At 37.7% G+C, this 27,063-nt stretch overlaps 1 protein-coding gene across 1 annotated transcript in view; it reads left to right on the top strand.

Annotated features, from left to right (window-relative positions):
• MMP20 (matrix metallopeptidase 20) overlaps positions 1 to 23,480 on the top strand; it is a 41,754-nt gene extending 18,274 nt beyond the window's left edge. The window contains exons 7-10 of the mRNA XM_036259509.1: positions 8,483 to 8,619; positions 9,225 to 9,381; positions 21,362 to 21,465; positions 22,890 to 23,480. Of these exons, the coding sequence (XP_036115402.1) occupies positions 8,483 to 8,619; positions 9,225 to 9,381; positions 21,362 to 21,465; positions 22,890 to 22,990 (499 nt within the window). The 3' untranslated portion in view covers positions 22,991 to 23,480. The remainder of the gene's footprint in view (positions 1 to 8,482; positions 8,620 to 9,224; positions 9,382 to 21,361; positions 21,466 to 22,889) is intronic.
• The last annotated feature ends 3,583 nt before the right edge of the window (positions 23,481 to 27,063 follow it).

Genomic DNA, 27,063 nt, shown 5'->3' on the forward strand with positions numbered 1-27,063 from the left:
CAAAGAAATTCTTTCAAGTCACAGTTACAATGACAACCCGGGGGCCATTATGGAAGTACTCCGGGTCTGTTCTCTCCCACCCACAAGCCTGGAATTCCCCATCTCCAACAATAATCTGTTAATGAGACATTTCAAATTGTGGGTGTAATAACCACATTGTTTGTTTCCAAAGCAAGATGGAATGTAGTCGCTTTTAAAGTCACTGTGAGATTGTTACATATTCTCCATAGTGTATTAAGGTACACTGGTACATTCAGATGTTCTGTTTGGAGAGAAATGAACTTCCGGTGTAATAAGTAGAAAGTCATATATATTTCATTTACATATGTTTATTCTTCATAATAGATGACAAAATATTGAGTCTATTTCATATTTCCTCAGGCACTTAGTGAGGAGAAGTAGTAAATGAATTACAGCCATATTAAAATTATATTTGTATCTCTCAGATTATTCTGAGTTTTATACAATATAATTTTAAGGATAAAATCAAGAATATCACAATCAACTATAGACCTTAGAAGAAGAATAGCATTTGCACATGGAATAAGTATACATGTTGATCACATCCACATTTTTCGTTTTAGAGGTAAGAAAGCTAGACCCAGGTCTCCCCACCCAGCAGACCCTCCACTGCAACCCTGGTCTTCTGACTCCCAGTCCCGAGTCAGTCCTGTCTCACAGAGAAAACCTTCTGATTATGCAAGGGAACCACCAATAGAAGCACTGAGTGACTTGGATGAACTTATGCCTTTTGACTTGATGTCCTTGAATCAGCAGGAAAGCACTCAGAGCTGCTCCTGGGCGTTTGGGCCCTTGGCCGCCGGTCAGCTAAACGGCCACAGGAGGAGGATGTTCTTAGACTATTTAAGTTTCCCAAAACGTTTGATAGGCTTCTCCTCATTCTGTTTTATTTTCAAAATAGGATTATTTATTAAAAAAACATGACAGTCACTCCTGTCACACTTTGCGAGATGCTATTTATTTTAGATTAGAATGCAAAGAAAGCCATGTTTAAGGGTATGCAAGTACTCAAAGGAATTGAGGACAAGGATGAATGGGAAGGTACTCTGAGGCAGGCACCCGCAGGACTTGGACACTAATTTGGTGAGGGAAACAATGGGGAAAAAAGTCAAAAATAGCAGCATAATTTACATAAATAGGAAAATCAAGATTTGTTGGGCACATGAAGAAAAATTTAATGTTGAATTTTTATTGTTGATGTGTTGAATTTCAGGTGATGATGATTCTAAGGGGTTTTATAGAAGTAAGCTCAGAGGAGACCTGAGGGTTTCATAGGTTATAGAATCTCCCACATGGAGGAGACAGTTAAAGACATGAAAATACACTCCAATAATAATAACAATAATAACTGACAATTTATGCTCATTTTCAATGTGCTGTGTGTTATGCTAAGCATTTTACAGATATTTACTCATTTAATCCACACTGTTCTTATCTCCAGCTGGAATTTTAACCTAGGTCTACTTGATATCAAGTAGAATCCCTATAGTGGAGTCCTAAATAAATCAGAGAAAAGAGGCTTTTTTAAAAAGTGAATAACAGTGGAAATGCTGCCCAAGGTCACCAGATTGAACTGAAGAAGAGGGATTGACTGGCCAGGACAACTAAGGAATGTAGTTTCAGTGGAGCAGTGAGGAAGGAGACCGGATCATGTGGCATAAAAGAACATTGGTGGGAGCCAATGGAGATCATTCATTTGAGAATCTTGTTGATAACAAAGCGGGGTTAAGTCAATAGCTAGAATAGACAATAGGGTCAAATAAGGATTTTTTTAAAGATGGGAAATACTTGGATATATTTGAAAACATGAAAAGAAGCCAGTAGAAGAAAAGAAATGCAAAGCATCGTGGGAAGAAAGGACTCTAAACTCAGTAACCACTACTATTATGTCTGGAATCTAGTATTTCCCAGGGTCCCGTGGGCTGGAGGAAAAACAACACAACTGAAGAGGAAGTCATCCTCCTCCACAGTCTCCCTGGAGTGTGTCTTTTCTATAAGGTTGCATCACTGAAAGTCAACAAATGGCACTGTATTGACTTAGACCAATTCTCTGCTGTGTATTAAGAATTCAGACAAAGAGGCAGAGTTGTACTAAGATCCATGACTCATTATTTCTTCTGAACTCCCTCTTTCTGTCTGAGAAGGGAGTCCTTTACATCTTCACAGATTTTTACTTATAAATGTAGTCTTCTCAGATAGTTATAAACAGATAATTTAAGAGCACTATGCACAGCTTTGACTATTTTTTAACCCACAGCACTGACTCAAGATGAGTTTTCAATTTTATAAGCTGTATTTTGCTTGGACTCGTGAGATGATGCATGATTGACTTCTTGGCTTCTAAAGTATTTTGATAGAAGCAAACCTGGTTAGTGAATGCCTCAAAATGAATGGCTTCTCAGCCAATGATGTGACAGTTTGCACTTCACAGTTGCCAGTGACAGAAATATTTTTTATCAGGGAGATACATTTAGAAGGAAACTTGGCTCTATTGATAAATTCTAAATTTAAGTTTTATATATTATCAATTAATGAATTTGTAGAGTGAAAACATGTCTTTTTAAAGTATCCACAAATCATTATGAGTAGTCCAGAGTTTATAAAATGCTTTCATATGCATTATCTCAATTGATCCTTTGAAGCATTCGCACAAATTTTATTGTTCTCATTCTTATGTGACAGAGGTACTTTAGCCTCAGAAAAATTAAATGACTTTCATGAGGTCATATATCTGATGATAAAACAGGGTTTCAAGTATCCCTTGCTTCTGTCTCTGCACCACATCGCCCAACCTCAGGGCAGAGGAGCAGCAGTTCAATTGTGAGCATCAAAAGGTTAGAAACTGGGGGACAGGATGACAGAGAAGAACAGAGTCAAAGAGAGTAAAAGGTTGAAGAAAATGGAAAATTGAGGTGCTCGTCACCTTGTGTGAATAACCTTGACAGTCCAGCAAATCAGAGATGAAGGCACCTCCTGAAAATGAAAAACTGATAGGATCAGCTTAGGGGGGTGAGAGTAAAGATGGATGGGTATAACAGAAGAAAGGACACAAGTCTAACAAACATGGATCAAGTCCCTAGATGTGCCAGGCACTCTGCTAAACAGAGGTTTAAAAGATGACTAATACATGACCCTGCCCCCAAGGATCTCACAGGACTGGCATAGAGCCACAAAGGGCCAGGTGAAGTTTACCAGTGACCTAATCTTAAACTTGATGAATTAGTTGTTGTTCTTTAGTAAAAGGGAATAAAAATTTCAGAGACCATGAAAATCAATGATCAAATAAGTTCTACTCAACCCTCTGGCACCCATTTATAAGCCAACAAATATTTATTGAACCCTGACTATGTTCCAGGTACAGTATTGGCCCCTGGGCACACAAAGATAAACAGTACATCTAAATATCTAACCTGCAGGTTCACAATATCAATACATTCCATTGTTTTGTCTTTTGATTATTAATAATTTTTGGAGAGAGAGAGAGATAGAAACATCGATGAAAGAGAACATAGATTGGCCACCTCCTGCATGCCCCCCACTGGGGATTGGACCCACAACCTGCGTATGTGCCCTGACAGGAATTGAACAAGTGACCTTTTGGTGCACTGGTCAATGCTCAACCACTAAGTCACACCGGCCAGGCTGCTTTGTCTTCTTTATCAAAGATCAGATTACAGACTATTGATATGATCTATTTGTTTTTATTACCAGTTTCAATACACTCTGCAGCTGTTCTTTTCCAACTGGCTCATAGATTTGGGGGGGGGGGCAGCTTATATTTTAAGTCCATGTACAGCTGTATTAGGAGGTTACTTACTATACTCTTTTTTGTCCATTTTAATTTATTTATCATTGTACTCTACAGCTCTAAGGTTGTTAATCCTCTGAGGTATATTCTGTTGCTTTATTAACCACCAGACAAACGTTTTCTTCATTAGTACTAAATATTGTTATGGCTATGGATTCCTTTTGGCATTTGTGATACTTTATATAAGTGATGGGTAGAGTTTATTTCTATCTTAGGCAGACAGTGTATACAATATAATACATCGTAACAGTGTTTAAACTGGTGTTTCTCAACTTTGCTACTACTGATATTTTGTTGTGTTGGGCTGTCTTGTGCAGTATGGAATGCTTAGCGGCATCCTGGGCCTTCATTAGACTCCAATGCACTGCCCAGCCCCAGGTGTAACACAAAAATTGTCACCAGACATTGCCAGATGTCCCCCAGGGCACAAAATCACTCTTGGTTTAGAACAACTACTCTGTTTCAAATTAGTACTTACAATAACCCACAATATCTAAATCCAGGTTTATGTGGTAAGGAATTTAACATTCTACCTCCAGTAAAATGTATGTTTTCAGTTTGCCTGCACTCTTTTTTGTTGTTGTTGTTCACATCTTTATCGTTGAATGTGTTACAGATGTCTCCACTTATTTTCCCCATTGACCCTCTCATCCCCAATCCCAACTCCTTCCAGCCTTCCCCACACTATTGTGGGTATCCATTGGTTATACATATATGCATAGAAGTTCTTTGGTTATCTCATCCTGCCCTCCCTCTCCCCTTCCCTTTGAGGTTCATCAGTTTAACAACCAATTTGTACTTCTTAATATCTTCATCGTTTTTCCATCCCTCCAGCCCCTGCCTATCTAGCAAGCAACAAAAAGCTCTTTGTATCTATGAGCCTGTTTCTGTTCTGCTTGCTCATTTTGTTTGTAGATTCAATTGTTGATAGATATGTATTAATTGCCATTTTATTGTTCATATTTTTGTTCTTCTTCTCCATCAAGAAAATCCTTAAACATTTTATATAATACTGATTTGGTGATGATGAACTCCTTTAGCTTTTTCTTGTCTGGGAAACTCTTAATATAGCCATCGATTCTAAATGATAGCTTTGCAAGATAGAGTAATCTTGGTCATAGACCATTGCTTTTCATCACCTTGAATATCTCTTGCCACTCCTTTCTGGCCTGCAATGTTTCTTTTGAGAAATCAGCTGAAAATTTCTCAATGTTTCTTTTGAGAAAGAAGTCTTACGGGAGCTCCTTTGTAGGTAACTAACCATTTTTCTCTTACTGCTTTTAAAATTCTCTCTTTGTATTTAACCTATGGCATTTTGATGATGATGTGTCTTGGTGTGGACCTCTTTGGGTTCCTCTTGTTTGAGACTCTCTGTGCTTCCTGGACTTGTATATCTGTTTCCTTCACCAAGTTAGGGAAGTTTCCTGTCATTATTGTTTTAAATAGGTTTTCAATTTTTTGTTCTCTCTCTTCTCCTTCTGGCACCCCTATGATGCAAATGTTGGCATGCTTGAAGCTGTCCCAGAGGCTCCTTACACAATCCTCATTTTTTTGGATTCTTTTTTCTGTTCTCATTGGGTGCTTTCTACTTCCTTATATTCCAATTTGATGGTTTGCTTCTTGGCTTTACCTACTCTACTATTGATTCCCTTAAGATTATTTATTTTGTTTTTGGTTTTTTTGTACGTGACCATAGCGGGAACCAAACCCGGGACTCTCTGGTCCGCAGGCCAACGCTCCAGCCGCTGAGCCAAACTGGCCAGGGCAGAAGATTATTCTTTATTTTGGTTAGTGCATCCTTCTTTTCTGACTGGTCTTTTTTTATGTTGCTGATGTTCTCATTGAGGTCTCCTTAAGTTCCTTCAAGGTCTCACTAAGTTCTTGAATGTCTCACCAAGTTCCTTGAGCAACCTTATATCCAGTGTTTTGAACTCTGAATCTGATTAATTGCTTATCTCCATTTTGTTTAATTCTTTTCCTGGAGTTTTTTTCTTTTCTTTCATTTGAGACATGTTTCTTTGTCTCCCCATTTGGCTGCTTCCCTGTGATTGTTTCCATGTATTAGGTAAAGTTACTATGTCTCCTAGGCTTCGTAGGGTGGTCTATTGTTATAAGTGTCCTGTAGGGTCCAGTGGCACAACAATCCCTGATCACCTTAGCTGGGCCTTTGAGGTGCACCCTTAGTATGGACTGTACACCCTTCTGTTGTAAGTGAGTCTTGATTACTGTTGGCAGGTGCATGGGAGGGATTTACTTTGCCTGCACTCTTTTTTTGTTTGTTTGTTTGTTTGGTATGTGCCCCTAGTGGGAACCAAACCCAGGACTCTCTGGTCTATAAGCAGATGCTCCAACCACTGAGCCAAACCAGCCAGGGCTGCCTGCACTCTTAATCACTACACTTTACTACATCTCATATTGAGTCATTTGGAACATCAGTATCTCGTGACTTTAAATAAAAGATAGAGTTCAATTTTGCCTAGAGTCACATCAGTTTTTAAATGAGAAATGAAAAAAAAAAATGCATCACAGCTTCATGGTGCCCAGGGAGAAAGTCAGCTGTACCTCATCAGAGACAAAATTCAGACTGAGCCTATTTATCAGAGGATGTGTCCTCTCCTCTCCCTGCCGGTTTTCCCACTTCCTCATCCCCACCATGATAATCCCCTTAAAAGCACACTTCTTGCCTTCATGAGCATCTAGCACAGTGACTTGAACAGAACCAGTATTTCAGAACTATGGATTGAATAGAATTAATTGGAAAATACCTATTTTTCAGATTCTTTCTCAAGTTCCCAATTAATCCGTGGTTTTGCCCACCTTATCAAAGATCAGATTATGGACTATCAACATGATCTGTTTATCTCTTTTCACTACCCAATTCTTCTGGATACTTCAACCTGTGCTCATTTTGTGGTGGTGGAGGAAAAAGAGAAGAGAAAGTTGTCCCTCTTGCTTTCAGAATAGGCTAGGCTTGATTGGACAAGGGGTCAAATTATAAACAAAGAAAAACCAAAATCACAGGCTGAGAGTGAGCAAGTAGATGAGATAGGGTATGTGATGAAAGTCAGGACAGCTGAAGTCTAATTCAGGTCTGTCTCCCCCTAACCACCAGATGAACTTTGGGTCTGTCAGTCATTCTGGGTCTCAGTTTTTCACTTGGTAATGCATATGTTCTAGATAAGGCTGTGATGTTTAGGGCCTGAGGCAAGGCAGTATATCCTAAGTGGACCCCTGCCACCTGTGAATGGTCTGTGGTGGGTGCCTAGTTAGTGGGTAGCTAAGGCCTAAGCAAATAATATTTTTTATAATTATAAAATATAATGTTTATAATGCACTTTCATATGCACTCTCTCGTTTGATCCCCAACAATGTCATGAGTTAGGCCAGGCATTATTTGCAGTTAAGAGATGATGAAACTGAGTCTTGGAGACACTGATTAGTTGGAAATCTAGCCTACATCTTCTAAAACAATGTGCTTTTCCTTTTGCATTATGATGACACTTAGGAAACACAAAGAATTATTTTTCTCATCCCAATATAGCTCTCTTTTAGATTTCATCATCAATTTAAATTGCCTCATCTGGGATGCCTTCACAAAACCCCTAAGTACAATAGGGTAATCCTTCTGTGTGTTCCCAGAACATCTTCAACCTAACTCTATAGAACTGATTGCTCTGAATTAGAATGTCCTAATCACTTGTCTGTCTCTACTACTAGATTGCAAGCTCCTTAAGGACAGGGCCTGGGTCTCATTCAATGTTTCATCCTTGGTGTTTCATAAATACTTGTTAAATTAATTAAATAGGAAAATCCAACATAAAATTTGTAGAGTTCCTTAAGTCACTACATGGAAAGTTAAATGTAAAAATTTTATTACAGTTTCCCTGTCCAGAAATAATTTTCTGTATTGACTCTAGCTTCTATAGAGTCAAGTCAACCATTCATATTTTATAAAAATAATTTGTATCTAAAAAATCAAAATGGACCACATTTACATTGAAAGTTTCAACCCACAACCCGCATGTCTACTGCCATTATTTTATGGAAATAATATTGGGTAAGTGGATGTATGAGTTGCTAAACCTTAAATTAATTTGTGTGCTACCAGATTTTCTGTTAATTAGACATCAAGTTCAAAAATATAAACACTTTCAATAGATAAGTATATAAGCAACATGATAATTTATCATTAACATTTTTGCTGTTTTTACTGGGAATAATTAGTATCTTCCAACCACAAAGTTAGTTCATTTATATAATGTGCATTATGCTCACCTGGATCATATTTATCTTTGTGAAATTTTAATTTTTAAATGATCATGATAGGAAAAAGAAATTTGTATCAAATGATATTTCAAATAGGAAGATGCACAGCTTAAATGTGTAAACACTTATGTCATTTCCTTGCTCTATCCTGCAGTATTTTGACCATCCTTAAATAAGTGATGGAGAGGGGATTGTAGAGATGCTAAAAGAATGAAAAGGGAGAAGAAACTGTTTACTAAGGTTAAAAAAATATATGTTCCCCTTAAAAACAAGACAAGGGCAAGAGGCATTTAGCAATGGACTCTGAAGTGCGGCTTGCAGTGCATCTCAGCTCAGTCAAAGATCTAAATCAATCTTGATCTTGATTTCTTTTGCATTGCCCACTAGGATTTTCTGGCGTCGGCAGGTTCACTTGATGGCAGGGATCCGGCCCAGCACCATTACCAGCTCCTTTCCCCAGCTTATGTCCAATGTGGACGCAGCTTATGAAGTGGCTGAGAGGGGCACCGCTTACTTCTTTAAAGGTACCCTACAGAGTCCTCAAAGGGAGAAATGGCAGGCTGCAGTGCCTGCTGTGTTTAGAACATGTAGCACTGCCGGCATTTGCTCAGTGATCATGAAGCATGTTTTGGTCACTCCTTCTCATCAGATGGGGTATGAAATGCCACGTCACTGCATTGTAGCAATGGCAGAGCTGACAATGGCTATCAAACTGTTCTCAGAGCCAAGTCTTTACCCTAGTGAGGCTTCATGCTAAGGGACAGTGCCCAGGGAGCTAGAAACTTGGTTCCTGCCCCCAGGACCTCCGCTCAGAATGGCATGGTGTACCCTCCTGAGAGCCTCTAATTAACAAAAGCCAACATGGCACTCGATGTGAGGAGAACAATACCTCTGCTGCTATGCAAGGGTATTTTATCTTTGTTTTATTTGTGATTGGAAGATGCCTTCAGGGCAGATTTTAAGTCTTTTACTGAATTGAATAATTAGAAGCTTATATCTCCTATTGGGTTATAGTCATCGCAAATATCCCAGAAACTAGCCCGATTTATGGTCCTGCATAGAAAGCCTCACGAGTGAAATGCACCACTAAGGGTGCAGAGTTTTTGTAAACTTTAACTTCTGTTTTCAGGCCCCCACTACTGGATAACAAGAGGATTCCAAATACAAGGCCCTCCTCGGACTATTTATGACTTTGGGTTTCCAAGGTACGTGCAGCGAATAGATGCTGCCGTCTATCTCAAGGATGCTCAGAAGACCCTTTTCTTTGTGGGAGATGAATACTACAGGTACGGCTTTTCTCCTTTTGATTGTCTAGATGTATTCAATGGGAAGAAAAAAACATTTTGCAAACATAAATGTCAGGCAATTTTGCAATAGGCCCATTGACTCTTCTTGGCCACTGGGGTGCCACTTACTGATGGTTGACACTGTCTTCAAGATATGGAACCATCCAAATAAGTGAAACATCAATTCAATAATATGTAATATGATTCTTTGGTCTCTAGGACACCAAACATCCTGATCTTTCAATGCACTCATTTACTGGAGCCCCACTAACCTAAAAGAGTGGATGCAACATCCCCAAATGCATAACTACCCACTGGGAATGCCTGAGGGGAGAACTGGTTCCCTGTTATGTGAGTACTAATGCATTTCAGAATACTCTGTGATTTTGTGCAAAATGGACACAGTCATGACTGTGGGGCTCTTTGAAAGAAAGTTCTGCTAAAAAGAACAGGCCTTATAACTAAGTCCTTTCATCCGACACAGAACATGAAGATTCTTTTTATCCAAAATGAATTAATAATTTCCATGCCTGTCTTGCAGGAGGTTATTATAAGCAAATATGAATAAGGTATCAGATGTCATCCAGTCACTGTGCACAGGGTCACATCTCATATCACCTGCTGAGTTTCTATCCTGAATTGATTCGTGCTGAAGGATGAGTACAGCTCTTTGCCAAGCTTTGCCTCTGCACACCTCCCCTCTATTCCCAGTTCTCACTTTAGCATTGCTTTTTTCCCTCAATTTCAAAAGAGAGAAGCAAATATATATTCTAAGCAGTTGAACTAGACTTAGGGTTTAGTTGGAAGCAGGAAGAAACATTTTGGCCTAAGAGTTTTTATTTTATTTTACATCACCTACTTTTAATAACCATTTCTGTGGCTTAAAAGAAATTTATAAATATATATTTGTCATCTTCTGCCTGGCTCATATTATCTTCCTCAATTTGGATCTGAGAAGGTAATATAACTGGAGCATTGATATATTTCATTAAAAGGAAATTTTATTTTATAAAAATAAATGCCAAACAAATATGGACCCTGCTGACTCTTCTGGGTCACTGAGAGCTCTGGTAGCATTACGCCAAGTATCGTGTGGTATCATGTGCTGCCACTTCCAGCCCAGTGTTTGAACCATTAAGCCAGCTAGTCTCCTTTCAGACCTTTCTTTCTGAAAGGGACAGTAATTCATTTATTAGGCAAGCCTCTGATGTCTGTGGGCAGATTCTCCAAAGTCTTTCTTTAAGATAAGGTGGCTGTAATCACAGTGCTGACATAGAAAAAAATAAGTATTAAGAAACTCAATTTCCATTGTGGATTTTTAGAGAATGAGATCAAGAAATACATGTATGAGCATGCTTGTGGGAATGTGAAGGCATTTACATTATGATTATTATTATTTTTTTTTATCCTCACCCGAGGATATTTTTCCATTTTTTGTACAGATAGAGTGGGAGGGGGAGAGAGGAAGGGAGAGAGAGAGAGAAACATTGACGTGAAGGGACACATCGAGTGGCTGCCACCCACACGACCAACCAGGGCCGGGGACAAACTGCAACCGAAGTACGTGCCCTTAGCGGGAACCGAACCCGGGTCTCTCCGGACCGCAGGCCGACGCTCTAACCGCTGAGCCAAACTGGCCAGGGCTACGTTATGATTATTCAACTAATTTATCAAAACTCATTCCCAGCCTGATTTCCAATGAGGAAATTATCCATTCTCCCATTATATCTCACCTCTACTTATCACCTTGGCTTTGGAGTAATCCACCAGCCACCAACACCCACAGTAAAGCATGCAACTCCAGCCCAGGAGGACTGAGGCTTAACAGCCAACACAAGAGGCTTGATGGAAAGGTTTAAAATTATCTGTAAATTTAAGTTAGCAGAAAGAAAGTGTCTCTGATGTTAATGATGTCTGATGTCCCCTGACAAAACAATACTGAACCTTTCCAACTGGGCCCCTGCAAGTGTCTATTAAAGAAAAGCCATTAGTAGATTCATTTGAAAGTTGGTCTATAGCATTAACTCAAATGTTAAAGAGCTCAGTTTGCTGGTAAGGGACAAAAACAATGGAAAGCACTTTTAACATTAACCTTCTTAGGTTACTAAAAGTATGAAGTGATATAATAATGCATATAGACTTTTAGCACAATGCCTGGCGCATAGTAGGTGCTCAAATTGTTCAGTAACAGTAGAAGCATATATGCTAATTAACAAATAATTGCATTAAAAGTTGTGATAATTGCCCAGCCAGTGTGGCTCAGTGGTTGAGTGTTGACTTATGCACCAAGAGGTCGCCGGCTTAGTTCCTGGTCAGGGCATAAGCCCAGGTTGTAGGCCCGATCCCCAGTGGGGAGCATGCAGGAGTTGGCCAGTCAGTGTTCTCTCTCATCAATGTTTCTACTTCTCTCTCCCTTTCCCTTCCTCTCTCTCTAAAAAAAATCAATAAAGAGAAAATAGTTGAGCCCTGGCCAGTTTGGCTCAGCCATTACAGCATCGGCCTGTGGACCAGAGAGACCTGGGTTCAGTTCCCGCTAAGGGCACGCACCTTGGTTGCATTTTGTCCCTGGCCCCGGTTGGAGTCGTATGGGTGGCAACCAGTTGATGTGTCTCTCTCACATCGATGTTTCTCTCTCTTCCTCCCTCTCTCCCTCCTGCTCTATCTGAAGATAAATGCAAAAATGTCCTTGGGTGAGGATTAAAAAAAAAAGAAAAAAAGTTGTGATAATTAACCAATGATTGTTTAAACTTCAGTATTTCTCTGAGGGGCAATGCAGTCAAAGAGGTTGTCAATGGGAGTTTTCTTTTTAAAGGCTGAAGGGCCTTGACATTGCACCGAAATGACTGCTTTTGGCAAAGCGTAGGCAATCCTTTCAACAATGTGAATATTCTCCTTTACACACTCCAACACGCACACTGGTTTATGCACTCAGGAATAAGACAAACACCCCTGACTTACAGCTCAAAAGTTCAGAAAAACTATTGCATCACTCTATTAATAACCCCCATGCCTGAATTTTACATGCTGTATTTAGCAGGGCCTCACCTGTATGACATCTTATTGTCAGGTGAAGCCCTATATCGGCTAGAAATTTCATTCAACTTCTAGTAACAGAGACTCAAAAATATTGTGGCTTAAACATAGAAAGAGTTTATTTTTCTCATATATGTAAAATGTCTGAAATTTAACAGATATTGGGGTGGTAAGGTGGGTCCATAGTCATTAGGAACCCAAGTCCCTTCTAATATCTTATTCAGAGAGAGATAGAAACATCAATGTGAGAGATAATTCATCGGCTGCCTCCTGCATGCCCCCTACTAGGCATTGAGCCTGCAACCTGGGCATGTGCCCTGACCAAGAATAGAACCAGGACCTCCCAGTTCATGGGGTGACACTTCATGCGCTGAGCCACATTGGCTGGGCTTATTCAACTATTCTTAACACATGGTTTCCATTCTCACAGTTGCCATGTGATTTGACGTGACCAATGGAGCTTCAGTCATTACATCTCTGTTCTAAGAAGGAAGAGGAAGAAAGCTAGGAGGAAAGGGCAAACTAATGAGGTTTAATATGTAAAGCACATGGCCACACTAAAAAATACAGAAAGCCAAAGCCTCAAGTCATAGACCTCAAGTGATTCAGAAGGCCACAGCCTCAAGTGATAGACCAAGAATTTACTATATTGACATCCATTGACAGCTTGGTGGGTCTTATTTCCCTTAGTTATTCCTCAGGTTCTTCTTTGGTCCTCATGCTAGTTCAGTCTGTGACATGAATAATGTGCCAAGGGAGGAAAAGTCTATGGATATGCTTGTTGTCAGGGAAATTCTCCATGAACTCCTAGGGCATGGGACCAGATTTAATGAATGAAATGCCTTGAGAAAACTATTGAGGAACTTTCCCCGCTGAGGATTAAGGGTTGGCTTGGAGCCAGGTTGGTTTAGATTCTAAGAGTGAGAACCCACATATAAACATATTAGCAACTTACAGGGGAGCAGCCTCCAGAAAACTACAAATGAAATCCAAAAGAGGGGCTCTACCATGCTGATGCCATTACATGCTACATCACGAAATGACATACTGGTTAAAATTTACAAACTAAGCTACTTCCCCATATGTTCATCTACTTTTACTCCTTCTTACCTCTTTCTAGCAGGTGCCAATAATTCAGCCAGTTTTTGTTTTTGTTTTTTTCTTTACATTGCTTCCACCACCTATAGCTAATTTCTCCTCGCCTACCAATAGCAGAGCAGAGGCCACACCAAGGAGTTTCTGGGGGTGCAGCAACTCTATCATTCTTTGAGGTAGTTAATGTCTTCTAAACTTAATGTAAAGCAATCTGCAAATCTGCAGGTCTCAACCCTTTTCCACCCTTAAGTCACTCTTTCTATGTAGACAGACTAAAGGCATAATTGATGCAAAGTAGGACACAATCTTTCACATTCTCCCCTTTCTGAATACTGGAAATAGGTAGGTTTATTTAGAGATTTTATAGTTAGTCACCAGAGGGAAATTACAAAAATAAGAAAGATGAGTAGAGTTCAAAATCTTGTTTTTTAATCTTAAATTTTTGAAAAAGGCATTACCAAATGACCACATTCAACCTACATACATCGGGCATAGTTATGTGTCAGGCTCTGTACTAGGAACTGAAAAGGGAGACATAGAGTTGCTGTTTGGATTGTGAGTAGGAGTAAGAGAGTGTTAATCTCAACTCAAATGGCAATCATCTGGCAACCTGGATCACCTTTCTGTCTCTGTTTTATCATCTTCAAAATGGAGGTAGAAATAATATCTACATCATAGAGTTGTGGGAATGAATGAAAAAATGTGAAACGCCTGTCATATAATATTCTCAATTCATTTGGTTGCTCTTAATGCTCTCAGCAAGTCTTACAGTTGAGAGTTAATATACGGATAAATAATTAACAGCAATTCAAGTGCCCTGATAGAAGGCTGCACAGGGATCAGTGGGGCAAAACAAAGAGGAAATAGCCCAGAAAGAATTCTTAGAGGAAGCAATGACTGAACTTTATCTTGATAGTTGAGTAGGAGTTTCCCAGTCAGGAGGCAGGAGGGGTTGTGGTGGCTTCCAGGCAGGGAGCAGTGAAGCAAAGGCACTGATGTATCAAAGAGCCCATGTGTATGGGAAAAACCTGAAGAAGTTCTCTAAGACTAAAACATGGATAGAATGAGAGAGGTGGCCCAAGGATAAGCATGATGTAGATCATGGATTACTCATGTTTTTATAGGAAGATCATAGGTCTTATTCTCTAGATATGATAGATATCATTAAATATCTTAAATGAAGAAAGGACCCAATAATATTTGTGTTATAAAAATATCACTTTGACAGCAGTGTGACTACATTTGAGGAGGGCAAGCTTGAAAGTCAGCCAAACCAGTTAGTCCAGAAGGTAGAAGGAAACATATTAAAAATGTTCAAAGAAAAACTATTTTTCAAAAGTGAAGGCAAACTAAAGACATTCCCACTAAACAAAAACTGAAAGAATTTGTTGCTAGTACATGTGCCTTACAAGAAATACTAAAAGAAGTTTCTCAGGCTAAACATAAATGTTACTAGGCATTAATTTAAATACACGTTTTTTTTAAAAAAAGAGTACCAGTAAATGTAATTATGTAATTATAGAAGATATTAGAAATGTATATTTCTTCTTTTTTCTTCTCTCAACTGATTTAAAATTAACTGTATAAAATAATATGTATATAATTATATTGTTAGGCCTATAAGATATAGAAATATATTTGTCAATAACAGCACAAAGGAGCTGGATAGGAGAAAAACTGTATTAAGCTAAGAAAATGTCTCCAGATAGTAACTCAAATTCACACAAATACGCCTGGCCAGTTTGGCTCAGTGGCTGGAGTGTCAGCCTGTGGACCAGAGAGTCCCGGGGTTTGGTTCCTGCTAGGGGCACATACCAAAAAAAAAAAAATTTACACAAACAAAAGAAGAGAACCAGAAATGATAAATAAGAGGTTATAATAACAAACGCTATAAATATATTTGCTCTTCTCTCTGCTTCTTTAGACTACATTAATCCTTATATAAAATAGTCATAATAATATATTTTAGGGTTTATATAATATGTATATAAAAATAACAATAATATACAGATATAATATGTATAACAATAATACTACAAAGAAAGGGGCAGGGAATAGAGTTATAAAGAATTATGTTTTAATATCTCACTGGAATTAAGTTAGTAGAAGCAAATTATGGTAAATATAGATGTATATGGTATGCCCTATAGCAACCACTGAAGAAATAACTAAAAAATATAGTAAAAAATTATGAAAGAAATTTAAATGGTACATTAAATTTTTTTTACTAATGCAAAAGAAAGCACTAAAAAGCAATAGAGGAACCAAAAAGACATGAGACACATAGAAAACAAAAAATAAAATGGCAAATGTAAGTCCAATTATATTAATAACATTAAATGTAAGTGGATCAATCTAATTAAATGGCAGAGATTATCACATTAAATAAAATTTTTAAAAAAATACAAGATCCAACTATTTGCTATCTACAAGAGACACACTTTAGATTTAAAAATACAAATAGAGGTGTGGAGAAAAGGGGACTCTAGTACACTGCTGGTGGGAATGCAGACTGGTGCAGCCACTATGGAAAACAATATGGTGTTACCTCAAAAAATTAAAAATTGAACTTCCATTTGACCCAGTGATCCCACTTCTAGGAACATACCCTAAGAAGCCTGAAACACCAATCAGAAAGAATATATGTACCCCCATGTTCATAGCAGCACTATTTACAATAGCTAAGATCTGGAAACAGCCCAAGTGTCTATCAGTAGACGAATGGATAAAAAAGTGGTGGTACATATACACAATGGAGTACTATGCAGCAGTAAGAAAGAAAGATCTCTTATCCTTTGAGACAACATGGAGGGACCTGGAAAGTATTATCCTAAGTGAAACAAGCCAAGCAGAAAAAGACAAATACCACATGATCTCACTTATTTGTGGAATATAATGAACATAACAGTCTGAGGAATAGGGTAGACCCAGAGATATGGAAGTAGGGTACAGACTGACAACCCTCAGAAGAGGTAGTGGTGGGGGGAGGGAAGAGATAAACCACAGAACTTATATGCATGTACACATAATCAATGGACACGGACAACAAAGCCAGGGATGGGGTGGGGGGAATGGGGAGGAGAGTGTCAATGGGGAAAAAATAGGAGAAACATCTGTAACAAATATAAAATAAAATGAAAAATAAAATATAGAAAGATAAAAAGTAAAAATAAAAATACAAATAGATTAAAAGTAAAAGGATGCTATAGCCATTCAGTGGGGGAAAGAATATGCTGTTGAGACCCAAGAATAGAAATGTCCAGAAGAGAAGGGACATACAGGTCTTAAACTCAGAGAACTCAGGCTGGAGTTGGATCCACCATATAATCAGGTTGTAATTGAGGCCATTAATATTTTTCCATGTTGTTACAAATTCTTTGTTCTAAGTCTTCTCACCTCATGGGGCCCTGGTTTCTGAACTCTTGTCTGGGATGGTACTTGGCAGCTTCTCACTCTTCTCTCTTCCCTTTATTTTGACCACTCGCCCCTCTGCCGTTCTCTGGTGTACATTCCAAAGGCCCCTTTATGAAAGCCTGGCTAGAAGTGGATTATTAACTTCAGAGAAGATTCCAGTTTTCCATTTCACTAGAAAAATTTCTTTAAAGAAACTTCCTGAAGACATGTATCTTAGATACCTTATCAATAAATTCCACTTCTTTGCAATCCTTCCTCACATTTTTTAAGGCACCTGTTAGCAGACACAGTGCCTCATTCAGTACTTCAAAGGAGGCAGAATAGAGTCAGTTTTGCCATTGACATGCCATAAACAGCATTACAATCAAAATCCTAACAAATCTGAGTTCTGAGCATAAAATCAACACGCCGGCACTTTACCAAAATAGTCCCCAAATCCTCGTATTATATGAGTAGAGAGCAGGATAATATATCTCAAGAAACTACATGAAATATCTATGGCATCATGAAATGGCTAGTAAAGTTTATCTGTCAGTAATGATTTATTTAATATGTACTCATATAATAAATATTAAATGATGAAACAAAAGCCCATAAAGAAATAAACTTAGTTATAGGTCAATTAATTTTAGTTGGTATTTAGATAATTTAGTTGATATTTCTTGTTTCACAGACAAGACCTCAGAGATGAGAAAATATATGCAATTGATTTTAGCAGGTAGCTAGTATATTCACAATAAAAATTCAGTTCTTTTTTTCTAAAATTTCAATTCAGATAATATTTATTGATTATTTATTATGTGTTTGGAATCTAACACATAGATTTCAAACACATAAACAATGCTGAGTATGTTCTCATATTCTTTCATTTTCTCATCTGCTTTCTAAACTATCTTGAGAAATAAGATCTCCATTTAACAGTTGAAAACATCAAACCAGAGAGATTAAGTAATTAGATCAAGGTCACACAACTAAATATGGTCCATCTAAGGCTGGATTTCATGTACTCTGAATCCAAATTCAGATGTCCTTCCCGTTCACCCATATAATCATTCTTCATTCTCTTCATCATGTATTTATTTACTGTTGATTAAAATAAATTAAAATACCCATGCTCATGATTCTTACCTCATTATATCATTTCCTTTCCTTTTACCCTCAGCAATATCCTCAACATACCAGGAGACCTTCTTAACCTTAATCCCTTTCTTGCTAAATTCTCTGGACTACCTCCAACATTCTCCAGCTTCCTTTCTCCACCTTTTTCAACACTGCAAAATGTTATCCTGATAAAGTCTGTTTAAAGATTAAACATTGAACTCATTGATGATTTAGAATCCCAGAATGAATCACAAAGTTCACTTAACCTCATACTAACCAGTCAGAGTTAATGGTTCTTGGTACCAAAATAAACCACAAACTCTTATGGCTTGGACCTACCTTGAGTGTCTACATGTGCCAGGCACATGCGTGCATGTGCATATGTGTGTGCTTGTGCATGTATGTAAATTGCCTCTCATCCTCATGACCACTGTTTTCCAGATGAGGAAGCCAAGGACTCACAGCTCTAAGCACTGTCCCCTGATCAGAGAGCCAACAAATAACAGTCAGAATTCAAATCCAGAGCCATGTGACTGAACATGTGCTCTTTGCTCTATAACAGAAATCCTCAAATGTTTGTCCACAAACTAAGGGCTAACTCATCATAAAGTTTTTATAAGTCCACAGCAAAATAAGAACAACAGCACACTATTATACATGTCAGTGTCTGTGTCAGTATAGAGAAACATTATTAGCAAGAACCATCTTTTATTCTGAGATTATGATGTCCTTTCTACCTTTTTGGTGTTAAAGTTCCTTTACTTTGTGAAATTAATATGAAAATAGGTGGTAATTTTTTTTTATGGTTTAATGTTAATGTTCTCATTTGGTAAAATGAAAAGTGAGTAACCCTATGTTAGTTATATAGACCCTGACTACATAATGTCTACATAAAAGGTTCAAATGAAATATTAATATATTATCGGCTAATCTCAAAATGGTGATCCTTGCATCAAGCTATACTTTGAAATGGAGTTTGTTGAGAATAATACTCTCTGGAAAGCAGTTATAGGATAGGAGGCAAGAGGACAGAAAGGAAGAGGGACTGTTGAACATATAAATGGTAGAAGAGATGGAGAAAAGAAACAATAATTCCATAATTTTGCCAAGGACTTTGCCTAGTTTTTTATAAATATGATTGATAATTAAAATTTGCAATTAGACATTGCTTCTCTAAATTTTCTTCTGAAATTTTATTTACATATAATATTATCACCTCCATTATCCTCTGAACATATATACATATAAGACTTCAGGTGTTACCACCACCCACCTCAGTGAACTAAGCAGACAGATAAAAAAAGAAAATTTTCTTTCTCAGATCTTTCTATTGAATTAATAGTCATTATTGGCTTAATGGTTGGAGCAGCGGCCCAGCGACCAAAGGGTCTCAGGTTCGATTCCAGTCAAGGGCATGTACCTGAGTTGCAGGTTCGATCCTCAGCCCTGCTCAGGGGAGGCTTCAATTGATGTGTCTCTCTCGTGTCGATGTTTCTCTCTTTCTCTCTCTCTCTCTCTCTCTCTCTCTCTCTCTCTTCCTCCCTCCCTTCTACTCTTTCTAAAAATTAATGGAAAAATATCTTCAGGTGAGGATTAACAAAACAAAACAAAAGAAAGATTACCATGTGAACATCCTGTACTTCCATATTTAATGAAGGACTCCGGATTTCAGATTCTGGAAGAAAGTGAACAAAAGAAATGTAGGCCCTGAGGGAGCCAACTATTCCTTTTTTCCGTAACCCCACTCTGATACCTTGCAGTCACTCCTTCTAATAGTGCACAGGTGCCCTGTCCCCACACATTGTGTTGGCACATCTGAAGATGAAGTACAGTAAATGGTTTGCATTTTTATTTGTGCCACAGTAATGGCTCTCCTGGAAAGGGAGTTTGAGAAAGTTCGCTGTCACTCCTATCCTCAGAGCACCATAAAGCATCTCAGTCATCAACTCAGTTTCAGTCTGACTAGTTTCAGCTTGACTTCTTTCCCAATGTTTAACTTCTGCTCAGTATCATAAGAGATCTGTCCCCTGGCCTGCGTATTTATAGCCACATGAGAAGCACATTTCCGTAGAAAGTGGGGGTGATCTGTTGCCACAGGAAACTGCCCAGTGGCTTAGACACCAGAAAAAATTGTCTAACCTTTTGGTGGGAAAGGACATGCGTGTCCACCCCGGGAATGCCATCATTGGGAGCTCTGTACTGATGAAAAAGGGGCTTTCTTGCACTTTAAATGAAGCCTTTTTAAAGAGGTGAGAACCTGCTCTGCGTACGTGCTGGACTCATACAATGATTCATACAATGATTCATACAAGTCACAGTCTTTTCTACAAGGTGGGTAATTTTGATCACAAAGAGATTAACCAATCGAGAATTATTGCAGAATGGTGGTTGCTGATCCAGAAAAAGATACCTAATCTATTTGGTCAGTCATGTAATCTTTCCAGAAAACAAAAGCAATTTAGTTCAATTACATTAATGTAAAAGCAGAGCTCAATTATTCAGTGTTTCTTATCTTTACCTATTGGTCTTTCATACATTTGTTCATTCACTGTGCATTAATTTTTCAATCCCACCTTTATGTGTGCAGCATAACAAGAAGCCCATGAATAAAAGCCCTTAATGGAAGACCTTCACCTGTTTGGTGAGCCAAGAAATTCATACGTGGAAAGTGGTAGAGAAAGAGAGAGAGAGAAAGAATAATTAAAAGTAAATAAAGCATGAAAAATATATGTGGAGTTCCTTTCGAAAGGCAATATTTTTTTAAATTATGAAAACATGTTGCTATAATATATAGAATAACTAATTCTAAGCAATATAGCTGACAATTTTTAAAGAACCTCTTTAGCCCTGGCTGGTTTGGTTCAGTGATTAAAACATTGGCCAGTGGACAAAAGGGTCTCAGGTTCGATTCCCGGTCAAGGGCACATACCTGGGTTATAGGTTCGATCCCAGGCCCTGGTCGGGAACATTTGAGAGGCAACCAATCAATGTGTCTCTTTCACACTGATGTTTCTCTCTGTTTCTCTATCTCCCTCCCTCCCTTCCATTCTATCTAAAAATCAATGGAAACATATCCTTAGGTGAGGATTTTTTAAAAAAGAAACTCTTTAGTGAAAGGTAGTTCCAGAATCTCAGGAACCTGGGAGAGTAGTGATAGAGTGTGTGTGTGTGTGTGTGTGTGTGTGTGTGTGTGTGTGTGAGAGAGAGAGAGAGAGAGAGAGAGAGAGAGAGAGAGATTTAAAATAAGTCATAAGGCAGCCTGACTAAATATGCCTGACCAGCACCATGTCATCTACAATCAATAAAAACTTCTTTTATAAAATAATATTTCTTACAGCTATGATGAACGAAAAAGGAAAATGGAAAAAGACTATCCAAAGAATACTGAAGAGGAATTTTCAGGAGTAAATGGACAAATAGACGCTGCTGTGGAATTAAATGGTGAGTGTTTTCACCCCAAACTTTCTTTGTAGAATTGTACTAAGAAATCTGGGCTCTGCTTCAACATAACAGAAAATGGTTTCCAAATGGGAGTCCTTCATTCTTATCTTTGTCCCTGAGTCCCTTATAAATTTAACTAACCAGATTAACTGCTAGAAAAAATAACTATAAAAGGTCTACCATCATGGTTCTTTCTTGAGAAAGGAAATTTTTTTAAGTATAAATTCAATCTTTTAGCTACATTATAAGGCTTACCTGGTCAAAATTACCATTTTTATCTTTAAAATGCACATACTCAACTTTTTCAGTGTCTTTCTGCACTCCACCACTCAACTCCTGAAATTCAATGCACATTTTGGAAAGGTGAATTGAATTGAACTGTGTTGAATAAGTTTAATTAAATCTAGAAAAACATTATTTTAATAATTTTCTAACAGTATAATGAGTAGATATATCATATTCTTTCTAAAATTTTATCTTTATTGTTGAAAGTATTATAGATGCTCCCTTTCCCCATTAAATTAATGTTTTTCTAGGACATAAAAAAAAAAATCAATGGTTACCAGGAACTGGGGATGAGGAGGGATGCTGATTTAAAATGTTCATGAGGGAATTTTTGGTGACATTTGGTGCTGTTTTATACTTTGATTATGATAGTGGTATACCTTCAGAGAACTGTACACTAAAATGTGTACATTCTACTGTATGTAAACTATAGCTCAAAAATTCTGAAGAAAAATTTGAAACTGTAAAAAAATAAATAAATAAATAAATTTAATTGAATTTTTGAACCAGTCAGTCAACACATTCTTTTTGAGAATATAGCACAGATCTGACACCTCAGAAGTGTAAAGACAGTTTCAGATAATGGTCTCTGCTCTTGCAGAATGGTTAGTATCTTTGGGAAAGGCCCTTCATCCAACACTGATGAAATTAGTAGAAAACAAGATAATCTATAATTTGGTATTGCGTTGTGCGGTAGTCTTCGCAATAATAACAAAAGATGATCTGAGAATGAAAAGATCAACATTGCATTCGTAGTTGGAGATTTCATGGAGGGACTTCAGCTAGGTTTAAAGAATGGTGAGAGGTCCGACTAGGAAAAGAAAAGGGGAGGGGACTTCCTGGAGGGAAACAGCCTGAGCAGGAACACTAGGCATAACTGAGCTTGACCCATCGATGACCCCAAGGAGAAGGCTGGACCCTGACTGGGAGAGAGGAAAAGATGTGAGATGACTGAGAAGCTGGGGCTGTCAGGTCATAGGGCTCAGTGAGAACTGTGCAGAGGACTTGGCTAGCTGCCATCTGACACATTCCCAATTCCCCTTTGGTGCCACCCCAAGAAAATTACAGTTACAAATCCTCCTATTTACAAATTTGCAAGTCATTTTCAGTAACCATAATTTCAACTTTGTCTCTTTTAGGCTACATTTACTTCTTTTCAGGACCAAAAGCATACAAGTATGATATAGAGAAGGAAGATGTGGTTAGTGTGCTGAAAGCTAGTTCCTGGATTGGCTGCTAAATAGAAAGGTCTAGACTTTCCTAAGGAATGAAGATGACTGCAAGCAGCTGGTAGCTGGATCCAAGGACTAAAGCAGAAATTAGGGTAGGGATTCTTCCCATGGCCTCAATTCTAAGAGCAACTTATAGTTCACTGAAAATAACTATGCTTTTAAATTTTTCCATAATTGTGGATTCATAATTTTAATCCAAATGAGAAATTTCTATGTGGTCAACTTCACACAAAATCAGAATCAACACAGCATACTCTTCAGTTAGACACCCATTATTTTTTCTTAGCTAATATCTTGAAGCAAATTGATAACTTTGGATTTTATTTCCAAGAAGAGCCTACTTGTGGGTTGCCTGCCATGTGTTATCATTTTTTATAGGAAATGTCATTATACTACAAATTATAATTATTCTTCACAAGTGGTGGCTTTTGCAGCCTTAACATTTGTTATAATGAATATAAATGCATCCTTTGTACTTTAAACATAATACAAACAAAATACTGTGTAAGTTTTGTTTCTCATTGTTTGTTTGCTTGTTTAACTGTGTGTACTCACTGGTCTTTGAAGTAGGTTATGGCAGGAAAAACCTATTCAAATGAATTTTCATACTAGGCAAGAGATAGGCATTGTGCAACAGGAAAATTTTTAATAAAAGCCAATTTAAAAGTTGTGTAAGAACAATTACTCACTTGTCTTTTCAGTTAATAGTTAGTAGCTTTTATCATCTTTTATTTGGCAACACATTCTATGTATCTATAAGAAACTCAAACCTTGACATAGTATTGTAAGTATACAGACCCAGAATAAATAACAGTAATTCACTGTATTTCCTACTTCCTGACAATAAAATACCCTCAATTAAACCCATTAAATGAGGTTCTTATGAACAGTTTTTCATTGAAGGTAGTTCACCTTTTGTTTCACTTTTTTTTATTTCAAGCTAAACTTTTTTTTTCTACCTATTCATTAATACCAATAAAATATTCCTGTCATTATGATATTTTTTTAAATCTTACCCTCTAGAATGTAAGAATTCAAAAACATGTTAGTGGTTCTAAAATTAGATAATAAAATAAATTTAACATACCCCATAGACTGCCTGGAATATCTGCAGTGTTCAACAGATGTTAGCTAGTATTGTTAGCATCGTTTATTAAATTTGTGTCATACACTCACTAAAACACTTAGTATTAACAAAGGTATGGGGCAGTTACTCATGGTTATGCTAAGCTCTCCATTTGGTTTCCATTACTGGAAGTAGCTATTTACAGCCCACATATTAAATCTTTGACTATTGAAGGAAAGTATAGTTTTTCAGTGTCAACTACCTTTATAGAGTTAGAAAAGTCACTTTTGCAAAAACCATCAGCTGAGGAAAACTTCTTAATATCAATAAACAAGGAGGGAAAATGGTCTGGCAGTTCCTCAAAAGGTTAAACTAGAGTTACCATATATATAACCCAGCAATTCTACTCTTACATGTATACCTATGAGAAATGAAAACGTGTCCACACAAAAAATGCTCACATAAATGTTCACAGCAGCATTATCCATAATAGCCAAAAAGTGGAAACATGTCCATCAAATGATGAGTGGATTTGTTTAATGTGGTAAATGCATACAATGGAATATTATTCAATAATAAAAAAAGGATTAATGCATGCTACAACATGGATGAATCCTGAAAGCATTTCACTAAGTGAAAGAAGCCAGACACAAAAGGCCACATATTGTATGATTTTTTTTATATGAAATATTCAGAATAGAAAAATCCATAGAGATTTGTCAGGCGTTTGGGGAGAGGATATGGAAGGTGACTACTTCTGGGTGTGGAACTTTTTTGTGGGGTGGTGACAGTGTTCTTAAAGTGATGGTGATGGTTGCACAACTCTGTGAATATACCAAAAGCCATTAAATTGTACACCTTAAATGGATAAATTGTATGTATGTGAATTATATCTCAATAAACCTTCTACCTTCCCCGTGTTCAGTGCTTGCCCAGGAACATGCATATTTTAGACACCTCACTAAATAAATTAATGTTTCTGAAAACAAAAATAGCATGTGCTCTGAGGTCTGACTCTCTAGATTCAAATCCCATATCTCCTATTTTTAGCTTTGTGATGTTGGTTCAAGATTCCTAATCTCTGTCTCAATTTACCCCTTTATAAAATTAGAATAGGAATAGTTCTTATGTCCTGGGGATAGTTAGAAGTTTAAATACAGGGTTGGGCAAAAGTAGTTTACAGTCGTTCCTATGGAAAATAATATGATAATTGATAAATAATAAAAGAATAAACTGTTTGATGTATTCACAACTGTAACTCCACTTTTTTTTATTAATTTATTTATTTTTGTTACAGATGTTTCTCCTTTTTTCCCCACTGATTCCCCCCTCCCCCTCCCTCCCCACCCTGCCCCCACCTTTGTTGTCCATGTCCATTGTTCATATGTACATGCATATAAGTTCTGTGGTTTATCTCTCCCCTACCACCCCCTCTTCTGGGGATTGTCAGTCTGTACCCCACTTCCACATCTCTGGGACTACCCCATTCCTCAGACTGTTATGTTCATTATATTCCACAAATAAGTGAGATCATGTGGTATTTGTCTTTCTCTGCTTGGCTTGTTTCACTTAGGATAATACTTTCCAGGTCCCTCCATGTCGTCTCAAAGGATAAGAGATCTTTCTTTATTACAGCTGCATTGTACTCCATTGTGTATATGTACCACTGCTTTTTTATCCATTTGTCTACTGATGGACATTTGGGCTGTTTCCAGATCTTAGCTATTGTAAACAGTGCTGCTACAAACATGGGGGTACATATATTCTTTCTGATTGGTGTTTCAGGGTATTCCTAGAAGTGGGATCACTGGGTCAAATGGAAGTTTAATTTTTTGAGGTAACACCATATTGTTTTCCATCGTGGGAATGCACCAGTCTGCATTCCCACCAGCAGTGTACTAGAGTTCCCTTTTCTCCACATCCTCGCCAGCACTTATTGTTTGCTGATTTGTTGATGGCGGCCATTCTGACAGGTGTGAGGTGTTGTTTTAATGTGCATCTCTCTGATGATTAGTGATGTTGAGCATTTCTTCATATGTCTCTTAGCCATTTGTATGTCCTGTTTGGAGAGGTGTCTATTTAGTTCCTCTGCCCATTTTTGAATTGGGTTCTTTGTCTTCCTTTTGTTGAGTTGTATGAGCACTCTACATATATTGGAAATTAACCCCTTATCTGTAACCCTACTTTTGCTACACCCTGTATATGAGTCAAAACATACAAAGCTTATAGATAGTCCCTGGTACTTTACAGGGGCTCTATAATTATTGTTTTTGAAGCAATTAGAATTATTTTTGTTTTGAGATATTTTGGAGAATTTGTATATTTCCCTTGAGATAGCTGAAGACATGATGAGCTGTTAGCACCATAAGCACCAGTGACCTGAAATTTTTTTTCCAAATTAAGTCAATAATAAAATAATATACTGACTGTGAGTATCCCCCATTCCTCAAAAACTAATTCTTACAAATCGTCATTTCTTTGCTGAATAAGAGAACTCCTGGCTCCCAGATATAGTTGTATGTATTTTGGAAAGATTTAGTCTTTCTAATGCATAAGAAATAGTGATTGTGTCAAAACTCAATCAGAACATTTACATGCTCATTTAAAATAATTTTGTGCAGAAATAGTTTACAACATAGACTCCTCACTTGGCTTCAGAGTAACTGAATGCAAAAATGTTTTGTTGAATAGCAGTTTTTAGCACAGTGAGGTTGAACTGCTCCTTTCGGGATCTGGGTTTGCATTCTGATGACCTCTATATATTGTCCTATTAACCTCAGTGACTATTTATGGGTGGCCCATAAGCCCTTGGAAAGCACCAGAAAGGTTATTAAAGGATGAATGGATTCACCTGGGTGGGGAGCTTCCCTAACAGCTAGCTCCACATTAAATTGTCTGTGGCTGGAACCAAGCTCACTTCCATTTAGCCTAGTGGGAAATAGCAGAGCCAACTTTGTCTGCTAAGTACCCTGTTGTGTTCTCACATGTTTATTTTGAAACACCTTGGATGTCAGT

Source organism: Molossus molossus, unplaced genomic scaffold (genome assembly GCF_014108415.1).
Source record: "Molossus molossus isolate mMolMol1 unplaced genomic scaffold, mMolMol1.p scaffold_m16_p_13, whole genome shotgun sequence".
NCBI lineage: Eukaryota > Metazoa > Chordata > Mammalia > Chiroptera > Molossidae > Molossus > Molossus molossus.